Here is a 12,083-nt window from a genome sequence, read left to right as displayed (position 1 = left end):
CATACACATTCTTTGTGTTGATGAAAATATTATCTTACTAATCATAGACGGGATTTATTTGTAATTGTTTTTTTCAATTATAATTTTGGAGTTGGGTTTGTAGGTGCGCTCGTCTAAATGCCAGTCGGGTCGGCCGGCCGTGTCGGGTCTCTCCCGGGTCCTTGGAAAATCCCTTTGGTCGAGGGCAGGGGCCTCCGCTGACCAGTGGCTCGAGAGCACCTACCTGTAGCGGTTTGTATGGGTCTATTCTGTTTGGATTTTCACATTGATGTGGTGACTGGGTGCCTGTCCACTTTCAGCATAAGGATTCCAAATTCCAAAGATCCCTCTCTTTTCCTCGTCATAAAGGATTCAATTTATTAGCCGTATGTTTCTTATGTTGTTCTTATGAGCTCAGTTGGGGAAAATGACTCGAGCTGGTCAGACGCCCATCATAATATGGCCCGAATAATCAAGATTGATAGATTAATGTGCCACTATAGCCTCGCCCTGGCTCTCAGACTGGGATTCAAATATTGAGAGGTGGTTCTGTTTGATTTTGCTGACTATAATATGAAGCAGAATGGGATTTGCCCTGGTATTTGATTAAGAAGCCAGCTGTCATTAGCGAATCCCTCTGCTTTCTTAAGTCTATTTTGTTCTTATTAAACAATGAGCTTGTTAATTAAGGGAAGTTTGATACATTTTCTTTTCTCCTTCCCAGCCCACTATTATTATTATTACTTTATCATTAGTATTACTTGTCAGCTAATGGTTTTGGACAAAAAATGGTTTTGGACAAAAAATGGTTTTGACTGAACGAACTATGAATGCCGTTTTAATTGCCCTAATTCAATTTGGGAAAAGGCCTCTGGGAAGGTAGACCGTACCAGGGTAGCTAACGGTAAAATCGAAACGTTTATTTGGACTAATGAACGCAATGGAAGATGCTCATAGGAGACTAGACAACGTTAAATGTATCTCCAAATGCGGTCAATATATTGTCACTTTTTCAATGGGTTACCTTAAGCATGGTTTCATACGTAGTGAACATAATTTAAGGTTAGAAATGGGGAGGATTGAACGGTTTGGTGAAGAATAATGATGTCCATTTTCAAGACTCCACCTCCCCTGTGGCTTAACCAATCAGTAGAATGTACTGATTCAGTCTTTGTCAGATGTTTTTATTTTGTTATGTAATGTTGGCTGTATACGGTGTGTTTATGTTTTTCTTTATCTTAATGTTGTCCAAACGTGAAATATTCTCAGATGGTTCTCATTGCTCTTTCATTGCATGTTGCGAATCCTGGAACAACAGCAAACCCCAACGAGTGATTTAAAAAAAATAACTACTATTCATTTGAAAGGAATTAATTTGCCTATCAAATGTACAAAAGTATTGGATCAGTTTAAAAAAAAATGAAAAAGGTACAGAAAAGGTATAGGACTTCCTCCAAACAGCCCTTTTAAAGAATTACAAGCTGCAAGATCAGCATTAAACAAACGGTTTACAGACAAAGCAGAAGCATCCATTTCCCAGTCTGGGCACAGGCTATAGGAACAGGAAAACAAGACAAGTCGACTGGCAAAGAAGAGAACTTCACCAGACGCTATACTTTCAATTAAAAGGATCAAACTACAGACTCCAGCAATCATCTGGCAGACGTACAACACTTTCTCGATAAACTATGTCTCTCCCAACAATACATGTGGGAGACAGAGAATTATTATGCAAGGAGATATCCAAAGACGAAATACAAGAGATGATTCAAACCCTTAAAGATGGGGAAATCCCCAGGACATGATGGGACCAGAGTTTTATCGGAATGGTCAAGGTTTCATAACGGAACCCCTTCTCAAAATGTATACAGACTCCTTTGCCAGGGGCGAACTCCCTCCCACTTTAAGCCATGCTAATATTGATGAAGACTGCTCTAACTATAGGCTGGTGTCCCTTATTAGTGTAGACAGTAAGATCTTAGCCAGGGGACTAGAAAGATTCCTACAAACTTGAATAAAGCCGGACCAAACTGGTTTTATAACGCAAAGACATTCAATTACAAATATCAGTCATTAGCATGATACAACATTGTGAGCAATCAAAACATTGAGCAGTGTCTCTATCGTTGGATGCCGAGAAAGCATTTGACCGAGTAGAATGGAGATGCCCATTTAAAGGACTCCACCGCTTTGAAGTTGGAGAGAATTTCAATAACCAGATCAAGTTGCCCCACCCACTTTATATTTGAGTAGAGGGACTTGTGAGGGTTGCCCACTGTCATCTCTGTTATTTTCCTTGGTATTAGAGCCCCTGGCAGAGGCTATACGTACCCAGGAAGGTCTTACAGGTGTCAAGATTGGAAAATAAAACTCACATTATATCTCTATATGCAGATTATATTTAGCTATTTATTTCTTATTGACTTCAGAGGTATAGATCTTTTTTTGGCTTCAAAATATTTTAATAAATCAGAAACTATGACACTAGGGAGCTTGAGTGACAACAATTTGAATGACTTCCAATTCAATTGGACAAAAAATGGTTTTGTTTATCTTCGTATAAAAATGTTGAATAAACTTCACAACCTGTCTAACAGCAACTTTGCACCTGTACTTAGGGCAGACATAGATAGGTGGATGGACTTTCCATTATCATGGTTGGCTAGAATTCATCTGATTAAAATGAATGTTTTCTCTAAGACTTCATATGGCACTGTAAACTGCAGCTACCATATAATTTAAGAGGCTTAGCACTACATAATTTGCTATTTTATAAATGGGCATGGCATGTCATGCTTGCATAATTGCAGAATGGTTAAGAGATTAACATTGCACTAATTGGGTCAGTAACGACTCCTGCTTCACATCTCCATACTCATTAATCAGTGTTATGACTGAGAGCATCCTGTCGGGCTGTATCACCGCCTGGTACGGCAACTGCTCCGCCCACAACCGTAAGGCTCTCCAGAGGGTAGTGAGGTCTGCACAACGCATCACCGGGGGCAAATTACCTACCCTCCTGGGCACCTACACCACTTGATGTCACAGGAAGGCCATAAAGATCATCAAGGACAACAACCACCCGAGCCACTGCCTGTTCTCCCCGCTATCATCCAGAAGGCAAGGTCAGTACAGGTGTATCAAAGCAGGGATCGAGAGACTGAAAAATAGCTTCTTTAACAGGCCATCAGGCTGTTAAACAGCCACCACTAACATTGAGTGGCTGCTGCCAACATACTAACTCAACTCTAGCCACTTTAATAATGTAAAAATGTATCACTAGCCACTTTAGTTGAGTTTCTATGTGTGAAATTTCCCAAGATACCAACTTTCTATACAGTCGCTAAATTACACAAACAAGTGTCTCCTCCTCCAGGTAGACCCATTGTCTCCTCCTCCAGGTAGACCCATTGTAGCAGCAATCTACTCTGTGACATCCAACATTTCTACATTTGTGGATTACCACATTAAACCCATGGTTGAGAATCTCCCATCTTATGCCAAAGACACTAGTCACATGATCTCATTGATAGAGGGCTTAGGAAGGATACCAGAAGGCACCCTGCTGGCCACTTTTGATGTGGAGGGCATGTAAACTAACACAGGAGGCTTGCAGGTGCTGCAACACTTCCTTCAGCAGAGAGACTCTACCCTTGCTCCATCCAATGGTTGCATCTTACAACTTACTGAACTGGTATTATCCGATAATTACTTTGTCTTTGAGTCAGACTTTTCCTTCAAATTCGGGGTGTAGCCATGGGTTCCCTCTTTTCCCCCCAACTATGCAAACCTGTATGTGGGACAATTTGAGGAAGCACTCCTTTATAAAAAAAAACAGAGAAACACCCCTGACTTTCTAAAATACTCCGAGGGAAGAGATACATAGATTATGTTTTTGTGCTCTGGGAAGGAAGTCACCAGGAACTAAATTAACTCCAAACTCTACTGAACGAGAGGTCTGAATACCTCAAATTCACCACTGACTGATGAGAGAAAAATAAACTACTTGGGTTTATGGATTATCAAAGTGATGCATTACACACAGACTTCCACATAAAGCCCACAGAACGCAATACCTTGCTGTGTGCGGATAGTATGCATCCCCTTCCCCCCAAGAAGGGTCTACCATATAGCCAGTTATGCAGGGTTAAACAAATCTGTGGCCACCAGACAGATTTTGACAGCAATGCTAAAAAAAAGACAGATACATTCAAAATGGGAGGCTACAAGCACAAAACTCTTGATGCTGCAATGATGAAAATATCTCAAAAACCATGAGAGGAATTACTAAAAACTCAACCAAAGAAGAAAATCAACGCAACTGTCTTTTGCACTAAGTACACCAAGGGTTCGGAGAAAATGAAAGCAATCCTGAAAAAGCACTGGCATATTCTGCAATCAGACATAAAAATTGCACACCTCTTCAAGGAACCCCCACTGGTGGTCTATAAGCGTGGTCGCAATATTGGAGACAGCTAGGTGAGATCTGACATGCCCACTCAGACACTCTTGACACCTGTCCCAAATGGGAACTACAAATGTGGCTCATGCGCACAGTGCAATAGCACTATAAAAACGTCTCTCCTCAGACACCCACATACAGGTCGAAAACTCCCTGTTAGGGGTGTCATCTCATGCAAGACCAAAGGAGTAATCTATCTCATCACCTGTTCATTAGGAAAAGCCTACGTAGGACAAACGAAAAGACAATTAAAACAACGCATAGCTGAATACCGCAGCTCAATCAGGTGTAAGAACATTGACTATCCAGTAGCAGCTCACTTTGTTGAAGCTAACCATCCCATCTCCTCCCTCAGATACACAGGCATTGAGCATGTTGCTCTACCAAGGAGAGGAGGTAACATCGAGATCCGACTACTACAAAGGGAGGCTTACTGGATATCCTATCTAAAAACATTGACCCCTGATTGGTCTGAATGTTGACTTTGATCTCAGGCCCTTCTCATGAACAATTCTTTCTTTTATGAACAAGTCTTATAAACGTATATATTCTTTCTACAGCTTATTAGCGTACACCTACTATTTTCCCCCATTGATGATGCTCATTATACATTAAGGTTGAACCAAACGATTACATGTAACAAATCTGAAATGAAATACGAAACAATTATGTGAAATTGAATTAAACAATAATGTATTTTGATGCTAATATGATGTACAATATTCAATTATGTTTCTAATATGATAACAATAGCGTAATATATGTAATATGCCATAATATGCCATTTTTAACAGTTTAACTAATTCATTTTAATTAACTTAATCATTATGACACACCCCTCACTCTTGTCATTGGTTGCACTAATTGCACTGTTTGTTTACATAACCTGGTTCAAGTATTCATGACATTACCCTGAGGAAGGCACAGTGCTGCCGAAATGTTGGTAAATTCCCATTAAATTACTGGGAGTTAATATATGGAGTGTGTGACTTTCTTTATTTTGATAGTCTATGTAAGGAACATTTAAAAAAAATAATGATAATGAAAGTTATATTTTTTTTTATTAAAGTAATTAAAAATGAAGAGCAGAGAACGGAAATGGAATGTATAAGTCTTGTTGTTTTGGCTATGTTTTGGTGTTTGTTGGTTATGCTATGTTTTGGTGTTTGTTGGTTATGCTATGTTTTGGTGTTTGTTGGTTATGCTATGTTTTGGTGTTTGTTGGTTATGCTATGTTTTGGTGTTTGTTGGTTATGCTATGTTTTGGTGTTTGTTGGTTATGCTATGTTTTGGTGTTTGTTGGTTATGCTATGTTTTGGTGTTTGTTGGTTATGCTATGTTTTGGTGTTTGTTGGTTATGCTATGTTTTGGTGTTTGTTGGTTATGCTATGTTTTGGTGTTTGTTGGTTATGCTATGTTTTGGTGTTTGTTGGTTATGCCATGTTTTGGTGTTTGTTGGTTATGCTATGTTTTGGTGTTTGTTGGTTATGCTATGTTTTGGTGTTTGTTGGTTATGCTATGTTTTGGTGTTTGTTGGTTATGCTATGTTTTGGTGTTTGTTGGTTATGCTATGTTTTGGTGTTTGTTGGTTATGCTATGTTTTGGTGTTTGTTGGTTATGCTATGTTTTGGTGTTTGTTGGTTATGCTATGTTTTGGTGTTTGTTGGTTATGCTATGTTTTGGTGTTTGTTGGTTATGCTATGTTTTGGTGTTTGTTGGTTATGCTATGTTTTGGTGTTTGTTGGTTATGCTATGTTTTGGTGTTTGTTGGTTATGCTATGTTTTGGTGTTTGTTGGTTATGCTATGTTTTGGTGTTTGTTGGTTATGCTATGTTTTGGTGTTTGTTGGTTATGCTATGTTTTGGTGTTTGTTGGTTATGCTATGTTTTGGTGTTTGTTGGTTATGCTATGTTTTGGTGTTTGTTGGTTATGCTATGTTTTGGTGTTTGTTGGTTATGCTATGTTTTGGTGTTTGTTGGTTATGCTATGTTTTGGTGTTTGTTGGTTATGCTATGTTTTGGTGTTTGTTGGTTATGCTATGTTTTGGTGTTTGTTGGTTATGCTATGTTTTGGTGTTTGTTGGTTATGCTATGTTTTGGTGTTTGTTGGTTATGCTATGTTTTGGTGTTTGTTGGTTATGCTATGTTTTGGTGTTTGTTGGTTATGCTATGTTTTGGTGTTTGTTGGTTATGCCATGTTTTGGTGTTTGTTGGTTATGCCATGCTTTGGTGTTTGGTGGTTATGCTATGGTTTGGTGTTTGGTGGTTATGCTATGGTTTGGTGTTTGTTGGTTATGCTATGGTTTGGTGTTTGTTGGTTATGCTATGTTTTGGTGTTTGTTGGTTATGCTATGTTTTGGTGTTTGTTGGTTATGCTATGTTTTGGTGTTTGTTGGTTATGCTATGTTTTGGTGTTTGTTGGTTATGCTATGTTTTGGTGTTTGTTGGTTATGCTATGTTTTGGTGTTTGTTGGTTATGCTATGTTTTGGTGTTTGTTGGTTATGCTATGTTTTGGTGTTTGTTGGTTATGCCATGTTTTGGTGTTTGTTGGTTATGCCATGTTTTGGTGTTTGTTGGTTATGCCATGTTTTGGTGTTTGTTGGTTATGCTATGGTGTTTTTGGTGTTTGTTGGTTATGCTATGTTTTGGTGTTTGTTGGTTATGCTATGGTTTGGTGTTTGTTGGTTATGCTATGTTTTGGTGTTTGTTGGTTATGCTATGGTTTGGTGTTTGTTGGTTATGCTATGGTTTGGTGTTTGTTGGTTATGCTATGTTTTGGTGTTTGTTGGTTATGCTATGGTTTGGTGTTTGTTGGTTATGCTATGTTTTGGTGTTTGTTGGTTATGCTATGGTTTGGTGTTTGTTGGTTATGCTATGTTTTGGTGTTTGTTGGTTATGCTATGGTTTGGTGTTTGTTGGTTATGCTATGTTTTGGTGTTTGTTGGTTATGCTATGTTTTGCGTTACCTTGTTTCATTTTGGAATTCAAATATATGTACAATCTCTTTACGGTGTTGACCTGAAACAAGGAAAATGATATAATAATAATAATTGAAAAAGATGTATCTAAGAATGGTCCCACCACCCAAAGGACATCCAGCCAACTTGACACAACTGTGGGAAGCATTGGAGTCAACATGGGGCCAGCATCCCTGTGGAACGCTTTCGACACCTTGTAGAGACCATGCCCCGACGAATTGAGGCTGTTCTGAGAGCAAAAGGGGGTGCAACTCAATATTATTGAGTATTTTAATAGCCCGAGTGCTCGTCTATTTGTGCTATAATGCCAACTCCCTGTCACTTGTTGTTTGGCTTGACAATAACAGCAATGGAGTTGGCAAGAGTTCAAACAGATCACAAACATTTCACTTAAATGTATTCCAATTCCCTGGGTTCCCTGGTTATTCTGCTACCTGCTCAACACGACACAGCTTGTCCACCGTGCCCTGATATCGGTTCATACAGTCTTCAGCCAGGTGGAGGTGGGTAGAGTACTGAAACACAGGGAGGGGTGGATTCATTAGTGTACACAGTAGCAAAATCAATTTGCAGCCCGAAAAAAGGAAACAAGCATTTCTTATTGGACAACGTCAAGGTAGTCCCTCCACGTTTCAGTCAATTTGGTGTCACATTCATAGTCTTAATAGTCCACAGTGAAGGTCTTCTATGTGTTATATTGCATAGCTGCCTGGGGAACCAGTTGTCTGTCTGAGCATGTTGGGAGTATTATTTCTGTGCTGGGACATCCATACAGTATCATATGGCTCATCATGCTTACCTTGCTTAGCTCTTTCTGATACTGCGGCATCTTCTTCAGCATCTGAGACAAGTCTTTCATTGTGGTCTGTAGCAAACCCAGAACAGCACATCACTGTTAGACACATACAGCAGTCTATACAGTACAGAGGGTTACGAAGGACACATAATGCAGTAGGTCGGTAGGACTAATAAAGACTGAGTTGCATGTACCTTCTCTCCTGTGTTCATCTTTTTGGTGGCTGAGAATTCTTTGAGGGAGCGGGTCACAGCCCTGTTTGAATGTGTGAGAGGGATAGATTTTTTTAAAAAAAAGAGAGATAAATAAAAGACCTATACAGGGCAGCAGGACTTCCGTGCATCTGTGTGTCCGTGCATCTGTGTGTCCGTGCATCTGTGTGTCCGTGCATGTATGTGTGTGAGAACCACGGGAGCATCCTATTTTTCACAGACTTACGTGGTGACTTCGGCAATATGCTTGTGTCTGAGACTCATCCACAGGTCATCATCCTCATCCAGCAACACCGCCTTCTCCTTGACCTCCCCCATCCCACTGGTGTCATACCTGACAGACAGAGACAGAGCGAGAGAGCAAGAGACGAAAGAAAGCGAGAGCAAGAGAGGAGAGAGAGAGAGAGAGAGAGAAACAGGGAACAGAGTCAAACACAGAGCGGGGTACAACATAAACGCTCATAACAGCAAATATTGATATGCCCAAATGTTTACTTAGAACTAAATAGGAAGCTACCGAACAAGATGACAATTCCTATCCAAACAAAACGAGAGATGGACCTATTGCGAGGCTGTGCCAGAGATAGAGATCATATAACATAGGGATAGAGATCATATAACATAGGGATAGAGATCCTATAATTCACATAGGGATAGAGATCCTATTGTTAATTCACATAGGGATAGAGATCCTATAATTCACATAGGGATAGAGATCCTATTGTTAATTCACATAGGGATAGAGATCCTATTGTTAATTCACATAGGGATAGAGATCCTATTGTTAATTCACATAGGGATAGAGATCCTATAATTCACATAGGGATAGAGATCCTATAATTCACATAGGGATAGAGATCCTATAATTCACATAGGGATATAGATCCTATAATTCACATAGGGATATAGATCCTATAATTCACATAGGGATAGAGATCCTATAATTCACATAGGGATAGAGATCCTATAATTCACATAGGGATAGAGATCTTATAATTCACATAGGGATAGAGATCCTATTGTTAATTCACATAGGGATAGAGATCCTATTGTTAATTCACATAGGGATAGAGATTTTATCATTCACATAGGGATAGAGATCCTATAATTCACATAGGGATAGAGATCCTATAATTCACATAGGGATAGAGATCCTATAATTCACATAGGGATAGAGATCCTATAATTCACATAGGGATAGAGATCCTATAATTCACATAGGGATAGAGATCCTATAATTCACATAGGGATAGAGATCCTATTGTTAATTCACATAGGGATAGAGATCCTATAATTCACATAGGGATAGAGATCCTATAATTCACATAGGGATAGAGATCCTATAATTCACATAGGGATAGAGATCCTATAATTCACATAGGGATAGAGATCCTATAATTCACATAGGGATAGAGATCCTATAATTCACATAGGGATAGAGATCCTATAATTCACATAGGGATAGAGATTCTATAATTCACATAGGGATAGAGATCCTATAATTCGCATAGGAATAGAGATCCTATAATTCACATAGGAATAGAGATCCTATAATTCACATAGGGATAGAGATCCTATAATTCACATAGGAATAGAGATCCTATAATTCACATAGGGATAGAGATTTTATCATTCACATAGGGATAGAGATCCTATTGTTAATTCACATAGGGATAGAGATCCTATTGTTAATTCACATAGGGATAGAGATCCTATAATTCACATAGGGATAGAGATCCTATTGTTAATTCACATAGGGATAGAGATCCTATTGTTAATTCACATAGGGATAGAGATCCTATTGTTAATTCACATAGGGATAGAGATCCTATAATTCACATAGGGATAGAGATCCTATAATTCACATAGGGATAGAGATCCTATAATTCACATAGGGATATAGATCCTATAATTCACATAGGGATAGAGATCCTATAATTCACATAGGGATATAGATCCTATAATTCACATAGGGATATAGATCCTATAATTCACATAGGGATATAGATCCTATAATTCACATAGGGATAGAGATCCTATAATTCACATAGGAATAGAGATCCTATAATTCACATAGGAATAGAGATCCTATAATTCACATAGGGATAGAGATCCTATAATTCACATAGGAATAGAGATCCTATAATTCACATAGGAATAGAGATCCTATAATTCACATAGGAATAAAGATCCTAGAGTTCACATAGAAATAAAGATCCTATAATTCACATAGGGATAGAGATCCTATAATTCACATAGGGATAGAGATCCTATATGTTCTCTGTAATTCTGTGGTGCGAAGCCCAGTGTGTTGTGTGCGATGAACCCATTGCTGTGCCAGGCTGTGCCAGCATGGGAGTGTTTACTTGTAGACGTCGTTCTCGATGCCCAGCAGGTCATAGCCCATGGCTTGGAGGGTGAGTTCATGGAGGATGGGAGAGACTGGGTCAAAGCCTCGGTCCAGAATCAGAAGTTGAGAGCGAGATTTGTCCGGACCCTTGGCAGGGCGGAGAGAAAGAGGGGGCCATATTAGCTGACAGGGACAAAGAGACAAATGGCTGGACAAACAGTTTTACATTATGATTTGACTGTACTATTGCAGTTTCATAACCTCCAAAACGTCATAACGATCTACAATAGATTCAACTATTTCATTATTGTGAATGAGACATTGATTTCACATAATGACATGTTTCACTGTAACCTACAGGACAAAACACACCGTGCTGACGAACGGGTAAAAGCAGCGGGTGGCTGACCTATCGTACTTGTTTGATACCGTATTTATATTACAGTAGGTGTACTGTAATATGAAACACACAATTGTACTTGCAACCAAGCTGCCTGTAAGATACTGTCAAATTCACAGAAATCCATTTACAGTGTGTGTTATATCAGTTAAATCAGTGTGGCTTGTTGATTGGCTGCTCTCCTGCCTCACCTCTCCCATGGTGGGGTCGTCTGCCTTGTAGCCGTCTAGCTTGTCCTGCAGGAGCTGAGCCAGCGTGGCACAGTCTTTGTACTCCCTGAGTCAAGACAACAGAGTGGGCAACAAACAGGCTGTTAGCTTTCCATCACACGTACAGAAGACTGACTGCTTCTAAGAATCCTCTCAGAGGCGGATGAATAGGCTATGTCCCAATCCACAAGGATGCTATGTTTGGAGGTAGGTAGCTGCCTTGGGATTGATACATAGCCTATACATTCCATTCGGGTCTGTCTGGGACTCAAACGAACCACCAGCCACCACTACAGAAGCCAGTATAGATGAAACCGGAGCAGTAATTGATATTGCTGTAGCTCTCTCGCTCTTTCTTACCCTCTGTATCTAATGCCAGGGTATTCCTTCAGGGTGTTGCAGAGAGTGGCGATCTGCTCAGCACAACGCGCCAACATGTTGTGCTTGATGTCAGCCTTGTAGGGGCTGTAGAAGTCCTGGAAGGCATCTGTCTTGTCCAGGGAAAACACCTAGATACACACAGAGAAATAATCAAATCAATGAAATGTATTTTATTAGGCTGTTTTTACATCAGCAGTAACAACAAAGCTTTACAGTTACCCGTCTTATACACAAAAAGGTTGGTCACTTTCGCAAAAATCCTAGGTTTTCCAGAAATCCTGGTTGGAATATTCCCGGAATCAGGATAGAATAAGCA

At 39.5% G+C, this 12,083-nt stretch overlaps 1 protein-coding gene across 5 annotated transcripts in view; it reads right to left on the bottom strand.

Annotated features, from left to right (window-relative positions):
* LOC118393502 (syntaxin-binding protein 1) overlaps positions 1-12,083 on the bottom strand; it is a 56,121-nt gene that overhangs the window by 16,411 nt on the left and 27,627 nt on the right. For all 5 annotated transcript variants that reach the window (XM_035786225.1, XM_035786223.2, XM_035786227.2 and 2 more), the window contains exons 7-13: positions 11,747-11,895; positions 11,369-11,453; positions 10,794-10,924; positions 8,654-8,761; positions 8,410-8,470; positions 8,219-8,284; positions 7,854-7,934 (exon numbers count right to left, since the gene is read on the bottom strand). In XM_035786225.1, the coding sequence (XP_035642118.1) occupies positions 7,854-7,934; positions 8,219-8,284; positions 8,410-8,470; positions 8,654-8,761; positions 10,794-10,924; positions 11,369-11,453; positions 11,747-11,895 (681 nt within the window). The remainder of the gene's footprint in view (positions 1-7,853; positions 7,935-8,218; positions 8,285-8,409; positions 8,471-8,653; positions 8,762-10,793; positions 10,925-11,368; positions 11,454-11,746; positions 11,896-12,083) is intronic.

This window comes from Oncorhynchus keta, chromosome 14, assembly GCF_023373465.1.
Source record: "Oncorhynchus keta strain PuntledgeMale-10-30-2019 chromosome 14, Oket_V2, whole genome shotgun sequence".
In the NCBI taxonomy this organism is placed as follows: Eukaryota; Metazoa; Chordata; class Actinopteri; order Salmoniformes; family Salmonidae; genus Oncorhynchus; species Oncorhynchus keta.
Note: the sequence above shows the minus strand (reverse complement) of the source record. Positions and strands in the feature narration are given on the sequence as shown.